Raw genomic sequence first — 27,097 nt, 5'->3', positions numbered from 1 at the left:
GGAAGACTCATCTTTCTGATTTCAGATCCACCTTTAGATGCTTACTAGCTGGGTAACCCTGAATAAGTCATTTACCCTTGTTTGCCTCAGTTTCCTTACCTGTAAAATGAGCTGAAGAAGGAAAGGGCAAACTACTCCATGAAAACTCCACAAAGGGTCATGAAAAGTAGGACACGATTGAAAAATGACTAAGCAATGTCAACTGGACCAGAACCAGCCTCTAAACTGTGGGTGACCGGAGCCAAACAAACAACAAACTAGGACAGAAAAGTCAGAACACGAACAGAGGTTTAATTAATTTCAGAGTGAGGAAAATGACATATGCACATGGAAGTCCCCCCATCCCAAGAAGGAGGGCTTAAGGTTGCTACGGTTAGGGCCACTTATATACATGAAAGGGGCTGACCCACAACATAAGCATTCTTAGATCTTGTAATAGTTGGCATTTCTTGGGACAATACAAGTATTCTTGGGTCCTGTGGGAACATTGTCTCAAGTCTTAGGGATCATGGTGATCCCTCCTGGTATAGAACCAGAGCTCTGTGATAGGAGCAGGTGACAAGGAACAGGGATTGCAAATATGTGATGAATGCTCCTGGTGTATAGGGGGAGCTAAATCCCTCAGCGAACACCTGGTCCTGGTCCAAGCAATATGCTTTGTCAGAGGGTGAGGTCATTCCAGAGTGCAAATCTCAGGGCACAGGCTGCTTGCTAGACCTTAGCTCTGGAAAACAGGGTATCTCCAAAATATTTTGACAACAACCATGATCATTGTTCTCTCCAAAAAAGAAATATGAGAAAAATATGGTACCAGTTTCTTTGCAGAGGTGAGGGATGACAGGTATATATCATATGATATCAGAATTTTTCAATGATGACTAATTTTGCTGAACTGTTTTTCCCCTTTATTATAAGGAGAATTTCTTTGTTATAAGGAATAGATCTGTAGGAGAGGAAGGAAGGACAGATAACATTGGAAAATATAAATATGTGAACAAAACCTATCAAATTTATTTTTCTTGAAGGAAATGTATACCACTTAACTTTAGAAAAAGGAGGAAAGAAGAAAGAAGAACTAGATCAGGACTTCTGAATCCATTAGTCAAATCAACATGCATTTATTAAGTGCCTACTATATGCCAGGCACTAGGGACATTAATGCAAAATAGAAAAGTGAGGCCATCCCTACAAAGTAGTTTTATTATTATTGAATCATTTTTTAGTTTTATTCGACTCTTTGTGACCCCATTTGAGGTTTCCTTGGCAAAGATACTGGAGCGATTTGCCATTTCCTTCTCCATCTCATCTTTCAGATGAGGAAATTGAGGCAAACAGGATTAAGTGACTTGTCTAGGGTCACACAGCTAGTAAGTGTCTGTGGCCAGATTTGAACTCACAAAGACGAGTCTTCCTAACTGCATAGCACCAACCAGCTGCCCCAAGTAAGGAGTATTTGCATTCTATTTATCTGTGCCATGAATGTTATTCACTTGCATGTATCTTCCTACAAGACCGATATCACAAGAAACACTTCTGAGTGTCCCGTCTTCTTGTTAGCATCAGAGTCCATGGCATTCGTCCTTCTGAAGGACTAACTCAGGAGTCAGTGGCAGGATATTTTGGTACTCGGAGGGCACATCTAACCTTTAGCAGCAGCTCTAAGCTTTTCCAGGCCTGAGAGCTGACTGAGTTGAGCGCTATTATTTTGGTACAACTGAGGTATGACTGACTATAAAGAAGTAAGATTTCTTTTTTTGTATGACATAGGTAGCTAGCTCCAAAGACAGGACCCATTCAAAACTTTTTCAGATAGTTACTGAATCATTAAGAAAAAAGTATATCATTTCCACAATAGCTTAAATGTATGTATTAAGCATCCTCCTTCCTATGGGGCAAAGTCAGTAGAGTGCTCCGTGGGCTGGGGCCAGGAAGAACTAAGTTCAAATTCAGCCTCAGGCATATACTAGCTGTGTGACCCTGAGCAAGTCCCTTTGCCCTGTTGACCTCCGTTTCCTCATCTGTTAAAATGAGCTGGAGCAGGAAATGTCAAACCACTCCAGTATCTTTGCCAAGAAAACCCCAAATAGAGTCACAAAGAGTCAGACACAATGGAACCACAACAATGAATGATCCCCATTTTATGTCTGAGGAAACTGATTTTGTCATGTTCACACAGTGAGTAAGAGACAGACCAGAGGCTCTAAGAACTCAATTGTACCTTCTACGTTTCTTCTAAGTCTGGAGCCTCCTCTCAGGTGAACCCTTTAAGCACACATGATGGGATGAGAAAATTCAAGTCTCTATGTTGGAAAAACAATTTCATTATATTATTGCCACACCTTGCAAACCAACAGATTTTTTTTTTCAGTTTCAAAACCACCATCACGGTCTTATTGATAAATGCATTTTTTCCCATATTAAGGAGCCATGGTTTGTTGAGGGGGGGGGTTAATTATAGAGGAACAAATTAAGCACATTACTATATATTCTGTAAATTAAGTAACCTAACAGGTGTAAAATGCCACCATACTGCCCTGTGAAAAGACAAACCATGGCCAGCTTTATCTGAAAAATCTGAAAGAAAAAGGCGAGTTTCTTTTCAAACCAAAGAACGTCCACATCCCGTCTTCTCTGAAAGGTAATGCTGAAGAACTAAAATTGGATTTGAGTTGGCATTCTCAGAGCGTTTTTAGCAGCCACAGTATTTATTTTTGTTCCAGAGGAAAATATGAGTTCATATCGATAATTACACAGGCTCCCATCTCTTTGGATACAGCCTCCAGCAGCCTTCCTCCAGCTCAGGGGAATGAAGAAGGGGAGAGGGGTAGCTATTTTTCACTTGAGGGGGGAGTTATTTTTCACTTTTTTGTGGGGGGAAGAGCTATTTTTCTCTTTCTTACAGTGCTCTGCATAGAATAGATGCATAATATGTTTGTTCATCAGTGATGGAATGCTTTTTTTCTAGGGTAAGAAGGTTCCCAGCTACTTAAAAAACCCCGAAACTAAAAATCACAACTCATCTGTATTTCTCGTTGTTTAGTCAATTAGTCATGTCTGACTTTTCATGACCCATTTGGGGTTTTCTTGGCAGAGATATTGGGGTGGGGAGAAGAGGGTTGCCATTTCCTTCTCCATTTTACCAGTGAGGAAACAGAGACCAACAAGGTGAAGTGACTTGACCAGGGTCATACAACTAGTACATGTGTGAGGCTGGATTTGAACTCAGGTCCTCATGATTCTAGGGCAGGTACTCTAGGTCTTAGAGGGGCATAAATTAATAATACTACCTGTATAACCTTAGACAAATCACTTCACATTCCTCAACCTCAGTTTTCTCATCTGACAAATGAAGAAATTGTACTAGGTGGTTTCTGGGGTCCCAGCTCCAGAGCTAGGATCCTTTAAAGTCATTTTACTCAAAACTTTCTGTCTTTGTCATTTATGTGACATACCCTAGCATTTAACCTCTGTTTAAAAAAGGAAACCAGATCCCAGCACCCAGAGCACCATTTTTGCTGGTTAAGAATGGCCCATTCTGATGTGCCTATATATCCATCCAAAGAGAGGAAGATGCCAATTTATGACCCTTAGAAACGAGACTTGGGGACCCAAGGTGTGGATGTGGTGATTTTCATTTTTCCACTCATTTACCTGGGAACATGCAAGGCCAACAACAGAGAGAAGTTCAGCCAGCAGCTTGTTAAGGGGACTCCTATCCCTAAGTGACACAACTGACTCCTGAGGACCAGTGAGATGTGATTGGACACTCAAAAGTCAGAGAAGGAATTTAACTGTTTCAAGATGGCGGTGAGGGGTGGGACATTGATGAGCCAGACTGAATTCCATACAGGGAGACACTGATCCTGAAACTGTGCTATCTGAGCATCAGTTGCCATTTCTAAGGAAATTTAACTCTAGAGGGTGCAGACTGGAGAGATGGGGAGATCTAGAAACTGCTATGACGCATCCTGGAAGAAAAATTATACCTGTTACCCTTGGTCCAGGAGGGCGAAACTAAGGGCAACGGATAGGAGAGAGAGAATGAATCTCAGTTCAATATAGAAAAATAATAGCAATTAGAAGCTAAACAGAACAGAAGGAGATCTCTCAGGGGGCAATAGGTCTCTCATCTCGGTCACTCCTTGAGGGAAGGGACTCTCTTTTGCTTTTTGAATCCCTAGCACGTAACACAGCGTCTAGTATTTAATTAATCCTTATTGATGAACTGTGAGTGACCAAGCAAAGGCTATATATTGTGGAGAGAATTACTAATCCATTAAATGAAATTGACCAAGCCTTAAGCATTTCCAATGTGCCCAGGCACTCTGCTGGGAATTCAGAGAAGAATGGAAGGGTCTACCCTGAGGAAGCTTACCTACTGATTCTATTGGACGAAATTGGGCCAAGTGACCTGCAAGGTGCCTTTCGACTCTGAGTTTCTGTGATTCTCTTGTTGCTCTGGCAGGGGATCCGTGTTTCTCCTGAATAAGTCAGGAAGTAAACTAAGAAACTGGCATTTTTACCATTTTTTTCCAAAACAGAATAGTTGATTAATTCACATTATAGCTAAATCCACCCCATCAATTTCTTTGGGAAGCCAAGTTGAATTTGATCTAAAACAAAAATAAACATAAGAGCATTCTCTAATTAATCACTGCAGGAAAACTGATTTCAGATTCTGCATTTCCATGTGCTCATGGTATTTTCATTTCAGTACCCGTTAAAAAGAAAGAAAAAAGAAGGGGCCTTGGCTGATATGTCTGAATGGTAGAGGTCCAAAGGAATTCTTTGTAATCAAAGGATCTAGCTCACTATACCAGGTCAGAACCCTAACAGAAAGTCTTGGAAAGCATTAGTAGCTGTGTGCTCACAATCAAACTATTATACAAGGCCATACATGGCTTAAGCAGGGATGTATTATCAGTTCCATTTTATGAGTTTTCCAAGAGAGAGGGATGACTTTTCTTAGATTATCAAATGAGTCCAAGCCCATTATTGGAAAGACATACATACGGCTATCTAAGTGATCCATCATTTTCCCAAGAGGGAAGATGAAATCCACAAGGATGTCTGTGCATTTTTGCCTTTGGAGAATAACCCAAGCACAGAAGTAAGAAGGTAAACCTCCTCTGATTTAATAACATATTACTTCTATGGTCTTATGCCCAGTGGATTTTCTAAGAGGTTTCATACTTTAAAAATCAAATTTATTGGTGCATTTTGTTAGAACTGTAAAGAAATTTAGAGGTCATCTAGTCCAGACCTCATGTCTTCACTTTACAGATAAGGAAACTGAGGCCCAGAAAAAGGTAGCGACTTATGAAGGGTCACACAGATGGTAAGAGGCACAGGTGGGGTTTGAATCCAGGTACAGAGCTCTTTCTACTGTGTCACATTTCCTCCATCCATGCTTCTACTGTCCCTCTTTCCAGCAAAGTATAATCCTTGAAAATATTTAAATAAAATCACATAAAAGAGTGATTATAACTGAATGCATATAATCTAGGGGCAGCTAGGTGATGCCATAGTGCATAGAGTGCCAGGCCTGGAGTCAGGAAGACTCATCTTCCTGAATTCAAATCTGGCCTCTGACACTTACTGGCTGTGTGATCCTGGGCAAGTCATTTAACCCTGCTTACCTCAGTTTCCCCACCTGTAAAATGAACTGGAGTAGGAAATGGTAAAGCACTCTAGTATCTCTGCCAAGAAAACCCCAAATGGGGTCATGAAGAGTCAGACATCATGGAAACAACTGAGCAACAACATATAACCTAACACTTCAGTCATTCTCCATCTATTAAAAGAATGCACACATGATTTTTATCCGAGTTCATTTGCATAGTTAAAATAACTTTGTATTTGGTTCTTTGGTTTACTCTATGTCACTTCATAAGTCTTACGTTTCCTTGCATTTCTCTCCTTTTGTTATTTCTTCTGGTACAGTAATATTTTATTGCAGTCACACACCACAGTTTGTATAGTCATTCTGCAGTTACTAGGCATACTTTCTACTGCTTTTATAAACGTTGCTGCTATGCATATTTTCACAAGCAGAAATTTTTCTCTTGTTGTCAACTACCTCCCTAGGAGTTATAAGCCCAAGAATAGGATCCCTGGGTTAAAAGATAGAAGTTTTATTTTGTTTATTTATTTTAATTTAAAAATACATTTTTGTAACATTTCTTGTACAATTCCAAATTATTTACCAAAATAATTGGACCCATTCACAGTTGTAATAGCTATGAATTAGTGTGTATGTGTGTATTTTCTGCATGCTACCAACGCACCAAAGTTTAATTTTTCCTTTACTATCTTTGTCAGTTTGATGGCAACATTGATATCTCAAATACATTTTACAATTTTGAGAATTTAAGATGGCTGTTGATTGCTTGTGTTTCTTATCTTATGAATTATTTGTCCATATCCTTTAGCCATTTATCTCCTGGGAAATTGCTCTTAGAGATTTGCATCAGTTCCTTGAAGATTTTGGACATCGGGCTTTTGTCAAAGAAGTTTCATCCAAAGATTTTTTTCCCATTCCATATCTTTTCTTTATATTCTAGCTACATTTATTTTATTTGTGCAAATGTCTTTTATTTTTCCAAAATTTGCCAGCTTTTGGTCTTTTATACTATTTTTTACATCACAATAGTTTCTTAATTCTTCCCTAATTCATTGTCTTTTAATATTGTAACATTATCCTTTGTCCAGTTGGAATTTATTATATAGATGGTATAAGCTGCTGGTGTAAAGCTATTTCCCTCCTGGTTACTATCAGTTTTGGTTGCAATTGTATTTGAATAAAAAGTTTATTTCCCAGAGTTCTTATGTTCTTAAGAATTTATCAAAGCTCAGGCTTTTGCTCTTGTTTATCCAATCCATTCTACTGAATAACTTTTCTGGTTTTTTTTTAATCCAGTACCAGATTGTTGTGATAATTACTGCTCTATAATATAATTTGTGATCTGATAATGCCAAACTAAGGGCTTTGTTCTTCCCAGAAAATTACACAGATTGGGACTGTTTTGCTCTATTTTTGTTTCTGTCTCATGATTTTATTTTAAGGGCACTATGGTAAGGGTAAAGCTTAAGGAAGCTGGATTTTGAAGTGTGACCTTATAATAGCTAAATCCTAGAAGTGTCAGGTATGTAGCGTGGCAGTTATCAATTGGTTGATTGCAAGTGTCCTAAATTTATTTCTTGGATTGTTGAAATGCTTCAAAATGTAAGCAGCTTTTGGGAACAGACGCTGTCTCATGATGGGAAGGACCTAAGCACGCTTCTGGATTTATTTGTAGTCTTAGTTCAGGCACCAAGTCTGCCCCTAAAAGCTGGAGACCAGCTCTCCACTTCAGTATACATTACAGGAAAAAAAAACTTTTATTAAAAAAGATAAAAGTGCATTGAAACCTTGAATGAGTAACTATTAATCCCAAAGATGTATTTAAATCCCCCGAGTTATTTGAACCCCCGAGTGTAAGAGTTCCTGTAGTGGGAGCTCCCATCCCACAGAACTTTCTGTCTTGGTCTGCCTCTCTCAGATAGCTGAAGACACCCTACCACCACCACCCCTTTTATAATGCTTTAGGATTTATAAGGCACATTCTTCACAACAACCCTAGGACTTAGAGTTTTATATAAGTATTTTTATTCCCCTTATACAGATGAGGAAACAGACACTTCCTTTCAAACTCCCTCCTTCTCCCTCCTCTCTCCTCCCCCTCTCATTTTCTCTCTCTCCTGTCTTCCTCTCTCCCCTCCCCCCATGTATATATGATGTTCTGTAATGACGCCTTCTAAACACACCAGAGGACATGTCTCATTTTTCTGTGTTGGCTCCTACGCAGGATGAGGACAAACACTGCCCATTCAAGTCTTCTTCTCCCTGCTGGCCTCTCAGGTCCTCCTCCTCCTTTACCTCCTCCTCCTTTCCCTTTCCCTCTCCCTCTCCCTTCCTCCCTCCCTCTCTCTATCTTTCTCTCTCTCTCTCTGTCTCCATCTCCGTCTCTCTGTCTCTGTCTCTCTTTTCCATTACCATCACATCATCAGGGTCAGACACACTTCTCCATCTACAAAAAGAAAGGAATATATCGCAACATTCCTTCCTATTTAGAACGATGGAAGTGATTAACCCAAGTCCCAAACCGGAGTAAACATTGGCAGTTGATCTCTTTTCAGGTCGAAAGCTGCCCTGCGTCTGAAATTTGAAGTATGCGAAAAATTGAAAAAACACATAGAACTCCTCCCAGAAACTGGTTACATTCAAGCCCAGTCTTCCTACAGTGTTCAGCTCAAGTTCTTGCCCAGGTAAGCAGCATTAACACAAAGGTCCTTCTTTTGACTAATATGAGGTGCCCTGTGTGGTGGTTTATCAGGATGGTCTAGCATGCCCTGGGGTACCTTTACATCTCTTCTACCCTTTGGTTACTTATGAGTCAAAACCCAAAGCAGAGGTGGACTTGGCCTGGGGTTGAAGGTAGGGATTCTTCCTGCATGGACAGCAGTATCAATGCTTCAACTTTTGGTGGCCCCTGAGAAAATGCCCAAGGAGCTCAAAGTCCAGCAGGGGAAAGCAGAAATATTCCACTTTTGTCAATAGGCTGTGAGAATCAATATTTGCCATTATCGAATGAATGTTTCAAGGATCTTCTTTCCCTGCTTGGTGATGGTACAGGAAAGCAGAGAGAGATGGGTGGTCCAGCTCCTATGTGAATGTCCTGGTCAGGGAGTGCACCATATCAGGTCTTGCTTTTGGGCATGTTCTGCTTGCTGCCATCTGTGCATTTTCCAACTTCATTTCAGCAAGTCTTATCATCTTCATGAGTTCAAATTCAGCCTCAGACACTTACTAGTTGTATGACCCTGGTCAAGTCACTTCACCCTATTGGCCTCAGTTTCCTCATCTGTAAAATGATCTGGAGAAGGAAATGGCAAAACACTCCAAGTATCTTTGCCAAGAAAACCCCAAAATAGGGTCACGAAGAGTTGGACACAACTGAAATAACCAAACAAAACAATAAACATGGATTTTAGTGGGAGAAAGCTTTGTAAGCCTGGAAAAGTCCTATAAATGTAAGCTGTCATTATTATTGTCAGTCAATCATCCTGGACCATCTTGTGCCAAGTTCAATTCAACAATTCTTTGTTAAGTATGTGCTTATGGGCAGGGCATTATTCTAGGGGCTGGAGATACAAAGAGAAACATGAAACAGTCCCTGTCCTCAAGGACTTTTAAATGAGTCCCTCAAAGAGGAGCACTCGGGGAAGCACATCAACTGAAGAGATGTGCCGAGCTCCTCTGCCAACTCTGGACCATCGCAAAGACAGTCACTGACTCCCAACATACAGGTGTTAGGAAATATCTGGTTTTTAATTTATGAAAAAATACTTGGGAGACTGTATACAGTCATGTGTCCTCAGAAGAGAAATACCTCTTGGTTTATTTTGCAGTGTTTTTTTTTAATTTTTAAGTGTTCATAAGTCTTTTGAGTATGTGATTTTTTTTCATCTCTCCATTCCCCAAAGGGGCAAGTAGTTTCTATTTCTTTGACCTTGACCTTGCCCCACCCCATGGTCCCTCTGCACCCCGTGTACCAATATTAATAGGGTAAAGTGCTAGACTGACTTTCTCCTATAGAACCACTGTCTATCAGGTTGACCTACCCATAGATTCTCTATCAAAATTCTAACTAAGTAAGTGCTGAGTCCTTTAGACTCAGAATTTTCTTTAGTGGAAGAAAAGCAACATAGTTTTCCTTAGACTACCATGTCCTGATGAAAGACAGAACATCCACTTTGTGTTTCTCAACATTCAGATCTCTTGTGAGAAACTGACAAGCACCGTGCCATGATCTGAAGACCCTGGGCTCATGGAATGGAAAACTAGAAGAAATGGTTGAGAACATCTAGCCCAGGTTTCTAACTAGTCATCCACAGTCATCTGAGGGGATGGAGGAGAGGAAAAGTTTGCATAAAAGAGTCCCTATAGAAATCATCGTTACTTTTGTCTTTATTTTGTGAACATACAATCTGTAGACTCAATAATCTCTCTCTCTCTCTCTCTCTCTCTCTCTCTCTCTCTCTCTCTCTCTCTCTCTCTCTCTCTGTCTCTCTCTCTCCTCTCTCTCTCTCCTCTCTCTCTCTCCTCTCTCTCTCTCTCTCTCTCTCTCTCTCTCTCTCTCTCTCTCTCCCCTCTCTCTCTCTCTCCTCTCTCCTCTCTCTCTCTCTCTCTCTCTCTCTCTCTCTCTCTCTCTCTCTCTCTCTCTCTCTCTTCCAAACCAGTTATAATTTACCTGTTTTTTATATACTTGTGTTTCTCTGCTTTATATTTATGCTGAATATATTTGCATATGATTTTGTGTTCTCGTTCACTGGAATGCAAGTCCTTGTTTCACTCTTTGTACTTGTAGCTCAGCATGTAGCACATGAGGTTGTTGTTCAACCATTTGCAGTTAGGAAACTGAGGCACACAGGGTTAGGTGATTTGCCCAAGGTCACACAACTAGTAAGTGTCTCAGGTTGGCTTTGAACTGAGGTGTTCCTGACTCCAGGAATATGGCTACCTCTCCTAGCACTTAGAAAGTGGCAAATAAATGTTGGTTGGTTGGTTGGTTGGTTGGAATGAAAAGCAGATGTGATTATGATTTTAAAACATTACTAAATTCTTAGTAACTATTTATCATTATGCATTTTCTCAATCTTCAAATGCCACCCAATGCAGTCCAACAAATATTATGTGTACACCATGTGCCAATCACTGGATATATACAGGTTTCATGTTTCATCATATCACATGTTACATAAAAGTAAAAGGCATCTTCTTACATTCTGTCAAGAGGAACACATAGTGTAAAAGGAGAAGTTAATTGGAGGTAGTAATGAAGAGGGAAAACATATTAAAAGCCTGGGTAGAGGAAAGACTTTGGTCCGGAGAGGTCCTTTAGGCTGAGCATGGCAGAGATGAGGGGGAGGCAGGAGGAGCTGGGCTGAGCTGGGACAGCCTGGGGGAAGCCAGGTTTGGCCCACAAGCAACTTGGCCCAGTGTGACTACAAGTTAGAGCTCATAAATAGAGAAACAAATCTGGAAAGGGCTCCCCTCCTCCTTCCGAGCCTTTGTCTGACTCTTGTATGATCTCAGGCTATCATCCTAGGTTTCTTCTTCCTTTTACAAGTCAAATTCCTGGAGAAAGTCCTCTGTGATTTTTTATTACTTCCATTCTCTCACCTCCCACTCACTTCTCAACCCTTTGTAATATAGATGTTCAGTCGTGACTGACTATCCATGACCCCATTTGGGGTTTTCTCAGTAAAGACACTCTAGTGATTTTGTCATTTCCTTCTGCAGCTCATTTTACAGAAGAGGCAAACAGGGTGAAGTGACTTGCCCAGGGTCACACAGTTAGTAAGTGTCTGAGGTTGAATTTGAACTTAGGAAGACTTGATTCCATGCCAAGCTCTCTGAGCTAGAATGGTCTGCTGACTGCTCTCTAAATTTACTTTCCCATCTTCTGTTTCTGTAACTTTCTCTAGGCCTATAAAGCTCTCCCTCCACTCCTACACTTTGAAGAATCCCCATTTCCCTTCAAGACCTAACTCGTGTCTTCTCCTATAGGAAACCTTTGTCAATGCTCTCAAGTTGTTAGCATCCTCTCCCTCCGCCAATTACCTTGTACCTACATATTTATCACCATGTTGCCTCCCAAGACAAGAGACAGTTCCTGGGACCCATTTCATTTCTGTCTCTATAACTCCAGCACCTAGGACAGTACCTGGGAATTGGCCAGTTCCTATTAATCCATATTTATTGAGTTGAACAGAATGGTGGTGAATGAGGCTTACATAGACTACACTCTGATCATGGAGCAAGCATTTAAACCCCGAATTCAGAATCCCTGGAAACAGAGGCCCTTATACCTGGGGCATGCAGAACTTTGGGGTCTCTGGTATATCTGCTCTGAGCCATTGGTAAACACAAGTTCCTTTCAGCGCTGAATCCCTGGTATAATGAATATTGACATCATAACTACTGTAATATGGGGTCCCCCATTTTTTTAATTACTAAAAAGAGGTCGATATTTTTGAAAAGATGGGGAAGCATTGATTGAGTCCAATCCTCTCATTTTACAAGAGAAAGTAGGATCCCCAAGTAGACTTCAGGGCCCAAGTGTAGTCCAAGAGGAAAATTTGTTTTGGTCTTGTCTCTTCTACAAAGCAAGTTCTCGTTCTCTCTCTCTGTCTCTCTCTGTCTCTCTCTGTCTCTCTCTCTCTCTGTCTCTCTGTCTCTCTGTCTCTGTCTCTGTCTCTGTCTCTCTCTCTCTCTCTCTCTCTTTCTCTCGTAGTTGGTTTTTATAACTGATGCTTCACAATATAATTTGAGATCTGATCATGCCAAATTAAGGGCATTCAAGTCCAAGAATTCATCTCTGTTTCCTACTGCCAAGAGGTTTAGTATTTTTGAGTCATGTCCTACTCCTGTGACTCCATCTGGGGTTTTCTTGGCAAAGATCCTGGAGTGGTTTGCCATTTCCTTCTCTAGCTCATTTTACAGATGAAGAAATTTAGGCAAACAGGGTGAAATGACTTGTACAGGGTCACACAGCTAGTTAGTGTCTAAGGATGGATTTGAATTCAGATCTTCCTTACTCCAGGCCTGGCACTCTATCCACCTATTCCACCTAGCTGCCTAGTTGCTAAGAGGAGGGAGAGATCATTTTTAGAGATTTGATGACAATTTCAGAGGCTCCCAATCTAGGGTTTGTGAACCCTGACGATGGGCTTGCCTGCCTTAGTCTCTCCCTACTCCAATCCATCCTCCACTAAGCCATCAAAGTGATTTTCCTAAAGTGCAAGTCCAACTATGTCACCCCATACTCAGTAAACTTCATGACTCCCTATCATTTCTAGGATCAAATATAAAAATCTTCTGTTTGGAATTCAATTAAAGCTTTTCATTACCTTCAAACCTTTCCAGTCTTCTAACAGCTTAACTTCCACCTCCACCCCACATACATGCATACATATTTTTCCATCCAGTGATACTAGTCTTTGCTGTTCCCCCAACAAGGCACTCTATCCATGGACTTGGGGCAGTTTCCACTGCCTGGAATGCTTCCACCGCCCCCATCACCACCTCCTGGCTTCCCTAGCTTTAAGTCTCAGCTAAAATTCCACCTTCCATAAGAAGCCTTTCTAAGTCCCTCTTCATTCAAATGCCTTCCCTCTGTTGATTATTTCCTGTTTAGCCCTCCTACATCTTGTTTGTACATAATTATTTGCATGGTGTCTCTCCCTTTAGATCGTGAGCTTCTCAAGGTCAGAGACCTTCTTTGGCCTCCTTTTGCATCCACAGTGCTTAGCATAGTGCCTGGCACAAAGCAGTAACTTAAATCCTTAATGACTGATTGACTCCCATGGGGTATGAGAAGACTGCCAAGAGGTACAAGGAATATTTGGTCAATCACTACAGTTATCTTTTCCACATCATGAGAATTAGGAGGGTGGCCCCTACAGTCTGGAAAATTCACATAAAACTTTCTGGCCCTTCCTTCATACCAGAGAAGAAGTCTGAATTATGATGGTATTAAAAGATAAAATATGTTGATGTTATACAATACTATGCATATGTTTTATGCATTTCTGAGTTTCTAAACTTGGTCTTCCACTGGCCTTTTCATGTCATATTTGGCTTCTGTAAAACTCCCCTAAAAATTCCATTTAATTTCTTATGCCTACCTGCTATATATTGGGCAAGTCTCAATGTGGAGGAGATAACTGTATATCACCCTATTGAAATGAATGAATCTCTTTTGTATTTATTACAAACATCTTTATGGTAAACTCCAAAACTTATTTCCTTTTTTGAATAGGCATTATGGGAAGGTTCACTAGAAGTCAGAGGAAAAAGTTGGGAACCCTTGGGTTCTTGGGAAGGCAAAACCCCTCAAAGACAGAATTTCAGTAATAGAGAGTCCAGGGCACCTAACTAGAGTCACAGCCCCATCCTGAATTTTACCTTGATGATTATTCTTGGGAATGATTTCCACTGGAATAATGAATAGCAACTGTCCCTCTTTTCAAAAACATCCTTTTCAAGGGACTGAGGGAACTGAACAGTCTGAATACAGTTAGTTATAAAGGGCCTCCAGCTTCCACAGAAACCAGGCAGTGGGAGTCAAATCACTGTGGAAATTGGTGTGGGGGAGACTTACTCCAGTTGCTTTCAATTCTGGGGGTTATAAATAGGGACATCAGTATTTCAAGTGACTTGAGCTAGCTGGAAATGTGTAATTGGGATTGTTGGTAGACTAGCCAAAAGCCTTTGAAAAATGGAGCCCATTTAGAAGAAAGACTCTTGGATATGCAGTCAGAGGACCTAGGGTCACACCCCAGTTCAGCGATCCATGTCAGTCATCCGGTCAACAAGCATTTGTTAAGAGTTTACTGTGTACCAGGCATAGCACAAAGAAATGCCAGTGATCTTGAACAATTCACATTCTCTTCTAGACTTCAGAATGAGGGTGTTAGATCAAATGATCTCTGAGATCCCTGGCAGCACTCTATCTACAATTTTTTGAGATATCACTATGTTATATACAAAGAATCAATTTGGTCTGCAGTAAGAAAGGACACCATTGATCTACCCAGTTGGATGTGTGTGTGTGTGTGTGTGTGTGTGTGTGTGTGTGTGTGTGTGTGTGTGTTTTACTCAGAGGGGCTGATAGTTAACAAAAGATACTTAAAAGAAGGGATGGATGACTCACCCTTTTGGCTCCTTTGCTCTCTAAATTCTACCCCAGGAAGGCATAGGAAGTTTAAACTTTTATCATGAAGATTTATTTTTTAAAATAAGAAGAGGGAGCAGAGTTCCCTTGTGATCATTAAATTCTGTTGATGATCTTATTTTTCTTTTGGTTTCTCCAGTATTTAACCTGATGTTTTGCGTATACAGTAAGCACTTAATACTTTTTCATTTATTTTCTCATTGACAAAATTGTTGTTACGTCATGTCTGATTCTTTATGACTCCATTGGAGGTTTTCTTGGCATGTTCTTCTCCAGCTTATTTTTTTATATTGTGTTCATCCTTCATTCTCAAAGCTTATTTTACAGATCAGGAAATGGAGGCAAACAGGGTTAAGTGACATGCCCAGAGTCCCACAGCTAGGAAGTGTCTGAGGCCGGATTTGAACTCAGCGCTTCCTGATTGCAGGCCTAGCGCTCTATCTACTGTGCCACTTAGATGCCCTTGACAAACTTAACCAGAAGACATATTCATCTCCATATCTGAGAGGAGAGCCAGTCATAGGTTTATTCATGGACCTGAGATGGGGAAGGATGAGGGTGGGGGCAGGGATTAGTGAATGGCAGCCAGAAGCCTCTATGATTAAGATGGATATTTCTGGCCACTACAGACTTGAAATCCAGAAAAATCATCAAAAGTATTTATGAGTGTCTGAGAATCAGACTTAGGCTCCTAGAGAAATAAAATTTCTCATTTGAGGATTATAACTGTCCCCTTTTTAAAACCCCACAACCTAATTTACTCTATTTCTCTGAGAGTGTTGGAGTTACAAGTCTCTGGTTACTCAGGTTCAGTTGCACCAGATGGTTAGTTTAGAGAAATCAGTCACATTTCCTGCTAGCATTAGCCACATCTGGCCTTTTGGTCAATAAATAGTCTTTCCTGTGATCTTCTGGCTCCCTGAGAAGAACAAAAGTGATTGGGTTTATTCATGGACCCAACATGAGTGTTTTGGAGAGCTATCTAGATTGGTGAATGGCAGCCTTTTGGGAAAATAATGCCCAGGAGATGACCTTGGTCATGCCCCTTTGTAGCACTGAAAAAAGTCAAGCATTTAAACTGGAACATGAAGCTTTACCAGCAAGGGAAGGCAACCTCTCCTTACACTTCAGATTTTACTAACTGCCATGGCAATTGTCTTTAAATTGATTCAATTAATCACTAAGCACTTATGAAGTCTCTGCTATGTACCAAGGGTAGGCTAGGTGGTGCCATGAATAGAGTGCTGGGCTTGGAGTCCAGAAGACCTGAGTTTGAATCTGGCTTCAGACACTTGCCAGCTCTGTGACCCTGAGCAAGTCACTTAACCTTGCTTACTTCTGTTTCCTCATCTGTAAAATGACCTGTAGAAGGAAATGGCAAACCACTCCAATGTCTTTGCCAAGAAAACCCCAGATGGGGTCATGAAGAGTTGGACACAACTTAAATGATTGAACAACAATAAAAAATGCACCAAACATTAGTCAAGATGCTAAGGTAAAAGAAAAAGTCCCTGCTCCCAGGGAGCTTCTCTTCTACTGGAGATATAACACATGCATATATGAGCATATTTGTGTACACGCACATATACACACATGTATTCCTATATATAGTGTCTGGCACATATGCAGCCTATATATGGAGTAGATAGACAGACAATTAGATAGATAGGTGGATAGATGGATAAATAGGATGGATGGATGGATAGATAGATAGAGGGATGCATAGATAGATGGATGGACAGATGGACAAATGGATGGATAGATGTCAGATGGATGGATGGATAGATAGATAGATGGATGGATGGATAGATGGATAGAAAGAAAAAAGATAGATAGATGGACAGATGGATGAATGGATGGATAGATGTCAGATGGACAGATGGATGGATAGGTAGATAGATAGATAGATAGATAGATAGACAGACAGACAGACAGACAGACAGACAGATAGATAGATAGATAGATAGATAGATAGATAGATAGATAGATCGACAGATACTATGAAAGTAGTTAAAGGAAGAAGTCCACTCACATTTGTTGGAATCTGCATCACAGGGACAGAGCCCCAAGTCCATGAACAAATTCTTGGTCACCAGGTTGTTATGGTCTTTTAAGTGTCTTTCCCCAACTCCTACATCCCCTCACCCCCACCCTCTTTGGAGGTTTGTCAAATCAAAGACCATTTTCCTGACTTGATGATGAGATTGCCCTTCCCAACAAGGATACTCTCTGGCAAAAGACTTGGAAAAGGGATTCACTTTAAAACCTATGAAAATTTAGATTCAAATCATAGGTAAGTCATAAGGTATTTATTCCTTTAACAAAGGGATTCTTGGTAGGAAGCCTTTAAATACCAAACTCAATTTAATTAAGACGTAATTAAAATTATATTAATTATATGATTAAATTATTTTATTTACAAGCAGCTGTTCAAGATTATATGTCCTTTCTGAAGTGATACATGACTGTATTATTTTTCTTTACATGTTTAACTTGCCATGACTCCACAGAGAACAGGATGAAATAAGATTGTGTGTCTGCCAATATAAAGACTGTTGTGTATGAATGGAGAGGATCTTCCTCTGGCTTTGCAGGCATGGATCCTTCCGACAGATGTCAGCTAATCTCATTTACAGTCAGTGAATTAGGGAGATCCCAGTTGGAGAAGACATAGTGTGTGTGTTCTGCATAGAGCACTGGACTTGGAGGCAGGAAGGGCTAAGTTGGAATCCCACCTAAGCCACTGACTAGCTGTGTGATAGGTCACTTGACCTCTCTGTGCCTCACTTTCTTCATCTGCAAAATGAAGTATTTAGACTAAATGACCTTTAATGTCCCTTCCAGTTCTAAATCCCTGATTCTGTGACATTTGATGAGTGTTTATGTTTGCCATCATTGAAAATTCTTCTCTCTTTCATTCTTAAAAAATGATCTCTTGATCCTGCCCTTCCCAATAACTTCTGTCCAATACTTGCTTCTTAGCTTACATCCTTGAGAAAGCTGTCTACAACCAGTGCCTCAGATGGCCCTCCCCTCATTCTCTTCCGACCCCTTTGTATCCTGCTTCTGACTTCATCATCCAGCTGAAACTTTTTTCTATAAAATTCCCAATGATCTCCTAATTGCCAAAGCTAGTGGGCTTTTTCACTCCTTATCCTTGATGTCTCTGCAGCCTTTGAAATGGTTGATCACCCTTTCTGGATGATCTCCCCTCTCCAGGTTAGCATGACACTGTTCTCCCCTGATTTTCCTTCTACCTCTCTGACCGATCCTTCTCAGTCTCTTTTACTCTATCTTCATTCATGTGGCTTCTACTAACCATGCATGTCCCTGCATGTCTTGGGACCTCTTCCTCTATATCAAGAGTCTTCAACTTTTTGTGGTCATAGGGCCCTTTAGAAGTCTGGTGAAGCGGTGGACTCTCTTTTCAGAATATTTTAGTTTTTAATTAATTTATTTTTCATTTTCAACCTTCACTTTTGTAAGGTTTTAAGTTCCAAATTTCCCCTCTTCCTCCCTTTCCCACTCCCCACGACAGCATGCAATCTGATATAGGCTATACATATACAATCATATTAAACATATCTCCGTATTAGTCATGTTGTGAAAGAAGGATCAGAACAAAAGGGGAAAACTACAAGAAAGAAAAAAAAGAGAAAATAGTATGCTTCAATCTGCATTTAGATTCCGTAGTGCCTTCTCTGGATAATGATATTATTTTCTATCATGAGTCCTTTGGAATTGTCTTAGATCATTCTAATGCTGAGAAGAGCTAAGTCTATCAAAGTTGGTCATCGCACACAGAATAATATTTTAAAACACATGAAATAAAGCACATAAGATTACAAAGGAGACCAAAGGCTAATGGAAATAAAGATGTAATTTTTTCCCATCCAAAACAAATGAGATAACATTTATAAAGCACTTAGCATAGTGCCTGGCAGATAACAGACACTCTCTGAATGCTTCCCTCCCCTTCCCATCACAGACTTCCTGAAATGGATCCACAGTCCCCTGGGGCATCAGTGGATGGACTCCAGTTTAAGAATCCTTGCTCTCTAGTAGCTCACTTAATTATCTCATTACCTCTCCTGTATTCAGTTATTATTTCTATGCACATGGCTCCCAAATCTATCTATATATCCCTAAGTTCTCATGTTCTATCACTAACTGCCTCTTGGCCATCTTATGGGACATTGGATGTCTTATAACTATCTCAACCTCAACATGCTGAGAAAAGAGCTCTTTATCCCTCCCCCCCAAAACCTTCCCCTATTTCCAATTTTCTTGTTACTGTTGAAAGCATGACCATTCCTTCTACTCACAAAGGCTTGCAACCTCTGTGTGTCATCCCAACCGTTTAGTCTCAATCACTCCCCTCTCCAAAGCTAACCTGTGGTCAATTTTTGTCCTTTCTAGCCTCCAAGAGCTCCCACATGCATCCCTTTCTCTCCACTCATTCAGCCACTACCCTGATGCAACCCTTCATCACCTCTTTTCCTGACCAATTCCAAGCATCTTCTCATTGGTCTCTCCCTACTCCAATCCATGTTCTAATTAACTGTCAACCCCTCTGACGCTCATTAAATTCCAGTGGCTCCCTATTGCCTCAGAATATGAAAGCTTCTGTTTGCATTTTAAAGCCCTTTCCAATCTTCTTACTCTGTGTTCCATAATCCACCCACACTGACATCACATATGACAGTACACCTCTAGTCTCTGTGCTTCTGTCCCCCATGTCTAGAATACTCTACCTTCTTACTTCTGCCTCTGGGATTCCCTAGATTCCTTCAAGACTGGTCAAATCCTTCCTTCTGCAGTAGGAATTCCTGGTCCTACTTTCACCTCCCAACCCCCACTTTCCTCAGAGATTGTCCTCCATTTACCTTGTGTATCTCTTAGATGTACCTAGTTATTTGCACTTCCTCCATTAGAATGGGAGTTCCCTGAGAACAGACTGTAGTTTTTTCCTCTTTGTATCCCCAACACTTAGCATAATGCCTGACACATAGTAAGAGTTTAATAGATGTTTGTTGACTGATTAACTGATCCCTCAAATCATGTCCAAGTAAACCTTGATCTAAAAAAGCCTCATGCCATATTTAACAATGGAAACATATCACAGATAAATTACATTCTTGTAGTCATAAAACGATTCTCCCCACTCCTTATTTACTATATCATTAATGGGGGGAGGGGGGAAATGTAAGGGAGTAAGCACTGATTAAACACCTACTATGTACTAGGCATTGTGCTAAGTGCTTTACAAAGATTATCTCATTTTGATGCTCATAACAACCCTGCAAGATAGGTACTGTTACTATCCCCATTTTACAGTTGAAGAAACTGAGGCAGGCAGAGGTTAAGTAACTTGCCCAGGGTCACATAGCTAGGCAGTATGTGAAGTCAAATTTGAACTCTGTCTTCCTGACTCAGGGTCCAGTGATCTATCCACTACACCATTTAACTTAATTATGATTTGAATTAGAAATATTCAATTCAAACAAAATTTTGTGGATACTGGATACCTATAACTACCAGGAGTCTACTAGTCTCTTTGAACCAAAGTCTTTTCTGATGGGAATTGGGTTTACAATGATCTCAAAAATCCACCAAGTGAATATATTTTCCAGACTATTAACAGCATCATAGCCTGGGGAGGTGGGGAGAGTTCTAAGTAGAGTTTGTTTTTCTTTAATAATGTAACTCCTGTAATATGTTTCTAATGACCACTAGCCCTGTATCTATATTACTAAAATGCTGATAATTACAAAGAAAAGATTCATTAAAGTGCTTTTTTCCTCCTCTTTCAGACTCTCTCTCTCAGAAGATGCAGGAGAATACTTTGACGAAGAGACAAGAGTCCTACAGGCCCCCATGACAATAAGAGTTGCTGATCAGGTCAGTGGCACAATGGATTGATGATGTCAGCTCAATTACAGGCCAAAGTTTATATGTGATTCCAGGCTGCTCTTTGATCAGAGCTGTTATGAGTAGCCATTCTCTCATTTATTATTTCAGTGAACAGGGTATATGAGATGTTCATGGAGGACCAGCAGCTCTGGTTTGAGGGATCCCTGAGCCCTTTACAGGGCTGCTCATCCTCCTTTGGTGCCCACCTGGCACCCAACTCTCACGGGTGGCTCCAAGGAGCTGTAGCATGCACAGTAGCCACACCCTGGCAAAAACCATCTCAGCAGATGGGATAACCAGGTTGAAGGTGAGTTAAGGCGGTATTTACCCCAGGCATGTGAAGACTTCCCCTGGTGGAAAAGGGGGATGAGAGCAATTTGTTTCAATGGCCACGTAGGTGGCCAAAGCTGGTGCCATGGAGGGCTTGGAGCTTAGTTAGACATGGAAGACACTAAGGTCATCCACTGCATCTTGGACAATCCCCAGTCGCTTGATTTTTGTCCTGGCACTGGACATCGATGGTTCTGGAAGAGAGAGTGAGACTCTGCCTCACTGAAATTCAGTTCAAGAATGAGTCAATGCCTCACCCTGTAAGATCAGTGGTTCTGTTCAAAACTGAAGGACAAACATTTCAGTAAATCCAGAAGTCTTCCATTGAAAAAAATATGTGCTGGAAATGTGTAAAACTATGTTTTATTTCCAAATAACCACATAAACCCAAAGATATAACCAAAGAAAAGAGTATCTACATTTATTAAGCTCTTCTGTGGACATGTCCTCAAAACAAATCCTAACACTGTGAAACAGTAGGTCAGTGGAGAGAACATCGGCACTAGGTATAAGGACATGTTGAGTTCCACTTTGGTGGATAGTGACTTGAACCATTATTATGACTCTCTTGGCCTCAGTTTCCTTATATGTAAATGTAGCTAGTGGAGTCAGGAAGACCCAAGTTCAAATCTGACTTCAGATACTTAACTAACTGTATGACCCTGGGCAAGTCATTTCACCTCTGACTGCCTCAGTTTCTTCATCTGTAAAATGGAGATAATAGCCCACTTATTTCCCCACATTTGTTGTAAAGATCAAATGAGATAATCTTTATAAAGTGCTTAGCACGTACTAAGGGCTATGTAAACATATTTCTACTCGATGACATCATAACATGAGCTTCTTAAATCTCCCCAGCTCCTGGAGAAGGAACACTCATACAACACTCCCCTCCCCCTCTCTGGGGCATGTCCCCAGTAGCTTCCTCTTGAATGTCTTCATGAGTTCCTCTAGGCATCTTTTTAGTTGACTCTCCCTGCTGCTACATAAACCCTTGACCTCTTCCCCAGAACCTTCTTTTGGCATTGAAAACGGTATATGTGCAGAGTACCAGGAGGTGCAGCAGTTAGAGTCCCAGGCCTAGAATCAGGAAGACCTGAGTTCAAATCCAGCCTTATATACTTCCTAGCTTCATGATTGAGCAAGTCACTTAACTCTGTTGACGGTCAGTTTCCTCATCTATAAAATGAGCTGAAGAAGGAAATGGCAAATCCTCCATTATCTTTGGGTCAAGGAGAGTCAGCCACAACTGAAAGAACTCAACAACAAATAAACTCCCCTTAGTCTCCAAACCCTTCTCATTATTCCCTATGTGATCCCATTCCTTCCAGGCAAGGGTTGGGATGGAAGAGGAAGGAGGTGCCCCAGAGTTTCCACTGAATGCCAAGTGTGCTGCCAGAGGTTACATCCTGGGGATAGGCCAGTTCTTGCTTAGGTCTTTCTCCATCACCATGACTCCGAGTCAGTTTTATGTCTTGGCCACCATGATGACTTCCTCTCCTGCAAAAGGGAGGTTGATCTTCATCCCCTCTGAGCCCCCTTGTAGCCAAGATATTCTGGGATCCCCAATGTGAGAGTTCAACTCTGTCTTTGAAAATATGCATGACCCCATTTTGTCCCTGGGAGGTGACTTTAAGTAGCTAGAGAGGAAGGGGGAAAAGAATAAAAATTTATTAAGTACCTACTGCATGTCAGGTTCTATACTAGTCACTTTACAAATATCCCATTTGATCCCCACAACAACTCTGGGAGGTAGGTGCTATTATTATCCTTATTTCGCAGTTGAGGAAACTGAGGCAAACAGAGGTTAAGTGACTTGCCCAAGGTCACACAGGCTGTGTCTGAGGCTGGATTATAACCCATGTCTTCCTGATGTCAGGCACAGTGCCACTGTGCCACCCATAGGGATCCTTATGTTAGGTTTTTGTTGTTCTCGTTATTTTGTCATTTAGATTGTCAAAGATACTGGAATGGTTTGCTATTTTCTACTCCAGCTCATTTTACAGATGAGAAAATGGAGGCCAAGAGGGTTAAGTGACTTGCTCAGGGTCACAAAGCTGGGATGTGTCAGTTCTTCCTGACTCCAGACCTGGAGCTCTCTCCACTGCACCACCTGGCCACTCTTATGTAAGATTTAATGGCCCCCATTTCTATTTGAATTTGACACCCCTGCTGACTGTTCCCTATCATTACATTCAGTGTCCAATCTCCATGCCTTTGAACAAATTATTCCCCATTTCTGGAACGCATTCCTCCTCTTTGCTATCTCCCAGAATCCCTCACTTCCTTCAAAGTTCAGTTCAAAAGCTGACCAAAGCTATCCCGAACCTCCCCCCAAAATTTATTTTTTTTGTATTGTATATTTTGTTTTCTCTCTACATTGTCTCCCTACAGTAGAAAGTAAGCTCCTTGAAGGAAGGAAATATTTAACTGTATCCCCAGAACCTAGCATGCCTGGGGCTATAGTGAGTACTTAATAAATTTTCATCGAATTATTAATGTCAAGAAAAGTATAGGATTTCTCTGCACCAAGAAAAACTAGCTAAATCTCCCTACCTCAGAGTTCTAGGGGTACTCCTGAGAGGTTGGGGCATCTCTTTTCTTGTACTTTTTGCCCAGGCTCCTATTTTGGATGAGTTCCCTCCATTACTAACCAACAATGGCTAGCATCCCCTTTCCATTTAACCAATTAATATCAATTAGCTTTTTATAAAGAGCTATTTACTTCAAAGATATAGAAGAGCAAAAGTACAAACACTTCCCTACCTCAAACCTCCTCTATATCAGCCCAGTCTCTGGGGAGAATGAACACAGTTCCTACATAGCGTGGGTCCCACCAAGTTCACACCCAAAAGCAATATGGTTATCCTTGTCAGATGGCTCTTTGTCTCGGTTGCTTCTGGGCTGAGTTCCAAAGGTTGTTCCTGACTCTTTGGTGGATTGGGGCTAACCCCAAAATCCATCATGCACTTGACTCTCAACTCCCTGGACTCCTAATCTTGGACGTTACCAGACAGGCAGAAGTCACAAAGAAAATAACCAAACCAAGAGGGGAGTAGGAGCATTTTGAATACAATCCCAGTTCTGGCCATAGGGATGCTGCTGTCTGTCATGTGGTTAGCAGGTAAAAACCATGACACATGCTGCGTATTTCTCCAAGACACTTCCATTTCACATCATCAGGACTCTCCCATAAGCACACTCACCAGCCTCTCCCACACGGGAGTCATATCAGGGACACTCTGCACATGTTCATGAAGACTGGACTCAGTGGCCATAAAGCAAGGATATGAATGTTCACCATGATCATGGAGCACATTCAGAAGAGGATTCAAGTTCAAGAGGGAGACATTATAGAGGGTGAGTCTTCTAGATACACCTGTTTGCAGTTTTTGTTGCACCAGCCCAGGAGCATGGCAAAAACTCCCAAATAAGATACATAACCTAGAAATCAATAGTCACTCACAAGAGTTTAGTCTAACTACACACACACACACACACACACACTCCTAGTGGTAAAGTATACCTATTATCCAAACCATGGTAGGTAATTGAATTCATCATTATTGCAGACAGACACTGCAAGTGGACAATGAGTTGGCCCCTGAATAGAAAAAGAGGACAGCTGGATTGCCTTTGGAATAATACAAAGTTCTTTTTATGACTCCAAGTATCAGCCTGAAAGGGGGGAAAATCTTGTTACTCCCTATATTCTCATAGCAACACAAAACAGGGAGCACAGCAGTTTCCAATGAACAGAAATTGGAAATCAGCAAAAGGGCAATGTAGAGAGACCCATGGTGGGCATGAACATTCCACCACATGGGAGATTTACATGGGGGAAGTGGTGGAAAGGAGAGGTTCTTAAAAATAGTTTTATAACTGTTTCAATATCATTGACTTCCTTCAGAATCCTCTGTATTTTGTTTTGAACATTGTAAAACATTATTTTGAAAAGGGGTCCATATGCTTTGCTTTTTTTTTTTTCTGACTGACTCTTATTAAATTTTCATAGGAAGAAAAAAAACCTTCCACAGAATAATACACGTGTTTAGCACGACAGCTAGTTAGGCATAGTCCATACGCAAAAATGAAGGTAGGGGTGTTTCATTTCCATAGCGTCTCCTCTTGGACTTTCACTTTTTGTATACTTTTTTCTTGATTCTTGGTCATTGAAGACATTGTTTTGTGTTTCATTTCTAAATAATCTATGTCTGTTCTTCAGCTTCCTACATGTTTTTCCAGTTGTTTCTACTGGCTTATTCTGAGAAACTTTGATGTTATGTTTGTGGGAATGTTTCACTTTCAAAGGAGTCCACCATGCAAAAAAATAAGTTAAGACTCCCTGGTGCATAAAGGGTGTCTTAAAGAAATGTGTAAACTCTAAGTCTTGCTACATAGAGTAAGGGTCCTTAGATCCTAAAAAAACCTGAAGTCAGAACAATACACTTCTACTCTCTCTCCTTCCCAGTAAAAAGACAGAGTTTTAACCTCAAAGATCCATAATCATGCTCTCACTCTGAAAGCATCAATTCTGCTTCTTCTAGGGGAAAAGAAAGTGAACCCTAAATTCAGGTTTGAAGCTATGTTTGTGGGAAGAGTTATAGAACCATACATAACATTAAACAGCTGGCTGAGCCCCTAGGGAACATGGACCACTCCCCAAAATTGGGAGTTATATGAATTATATTAATATTAATTATATTACCACATTATATTGCATTATATATTATATTGCATTGTATTATGTTATATCATATCATATCACATTATATTATATATTATATCATTATATTGTATACATACATAATATATAATATACATGTTATATTATACGTATAATACATATACATATAGTATGCATATTATATTATATCAACCTATATATTATATACCTATGTTACCCAATCAAATACCTTCTCCCACCCCCATACCACAACTGAAGGCATATATGTAAAGGCTCCATTTGGATGTACAAAGTTTAATAGAGGGAGAACACAGGCCAGTATAAAAGAGGAATTCTTAACCTTCTTTGTGTCGTGGACCTTGTGGGCAGTCTGGTGATACCTATGGACTCCTCCGAATCAGATTTTTAAATGCATAAATTAAAATATAACAAATTATAAAGAAGGTTGGTAAAACAAAGATGTAGTCTGCTTTTTCCCATCCAAATTCACAAACCACTCCGCTCCCCACCATCAAGGTTAAGAACCTCTGATATAAAGGGCAAAACAAGAAACGAATTAACAATTATAATATTTAATAATAATTATATAGTAAATATGTTAATAATAATTAACAAACAAATGAAAAAAATCAGGCTTGTAGAGGCGGTTGGATAGACAGCTGAGTTCTTCCACATAGCTCACAAGGCATCTCGAATCTGACCAGAACTCTGGCCATGCAAATGAGCTGCCAGGATAGAGAATATCCTCTAATTCCTCTCTGATAATATCATCACTGTCTTCCCTTCTGCTCCCCGTGGCCCTCCCTAGGTAGAGGAATTGCTTCGCTGGGGCTGCCCTCCATCTTGGCTGCCTGCTGTCCTATGGCTGCCCCTCTGCTAGATTCTGCACCACTCCCTCGCTTCTCTCCAACTCCTTAGACTGGCCAGACCTTACACGGTCCAGTCTCTAGATTGTGTGATGTTTCCCAAGAGATGCTACCCTTCATTTTCCTTCATTTCTTTTAGTCCCTGGAGGTTCGATCTGTCTCCAGGGGTGCTACAAATGTAGGACTGAAAAAAATGAACTAGGCATTTAGTGAGAGCCAACGATGAGGAGAAGGTAACCTGAGCAGCGCATTAGCATCCCCTTAAGGAAAGCCTAGACGCGGATTCTATTAAGATTTGTTCGCTGAAGTTTGGATTCAAAGGGCTGCACTTGGGGACCTAGAGGGCCACAGGTTCTCCAACCCTGCCTATTGGCTTATTGGGCAGGGACCCCCCCGGGGCAAACATATGGGCAAGAATCAAGCAGGAGGGGCAAGTGTTGATGGGCTGTGATCTGTCACTGAGCGGAATGTTCCCACTGAGAAGATCGTAGATCCTTTGGAACAGTAGGAAGTATTTCTCA

General features: G+C 40.8%; 1 protein-coding gene across 2 annotated transcripts in view; it reads left to right on the top strand.

Moving 5' to 3' along the window:
- CFAP74 (cilia and flagella associated protein 74) overlaps positions 1 to 27,097 on the top strand; it is a 118,660-nt gene that overhangs the window by 67,857 nt on the left and 23,706 nt on the right. For both annotated transcript variants that reach the window (XM_072608567.1, XM_072608566.1), the window contains 2 exons: positions 8,179 to 8,307; positions 20,594 to 20,681. In XM_072608567.1, the coding sequence (XP_072464668.1) occupies positions 8,179 to 8,307; positions 20,594 to 20,681 (217 nt within the window). The remainder of the gene's footprint in view (positions 1 to 8,178; positions 8,308 to 20,593; positions 20,682 to 27,097) is intronic.

Source organism: Notamacropus eugenii, chromosome 5 (assembly GCF_028372415.1).
Source record: "Notamacropus eugenii isolate mMacEug1 chromosome 5, mMacEug1.pri_v2, whole genome shotgun sequence".
Classification (NCBI taxonomy): domain Eukaryota; kingdom Metazoa; phylum Chordata; class Mammalia; order Diprotodontia; family Macropodidae; genus Notamacropus; species Notamacropus eugenii.
Note: the sequence above shows the minus strand (reverse complement) of the source record. Positions and strands in the feature narration are given on the sequence as shown.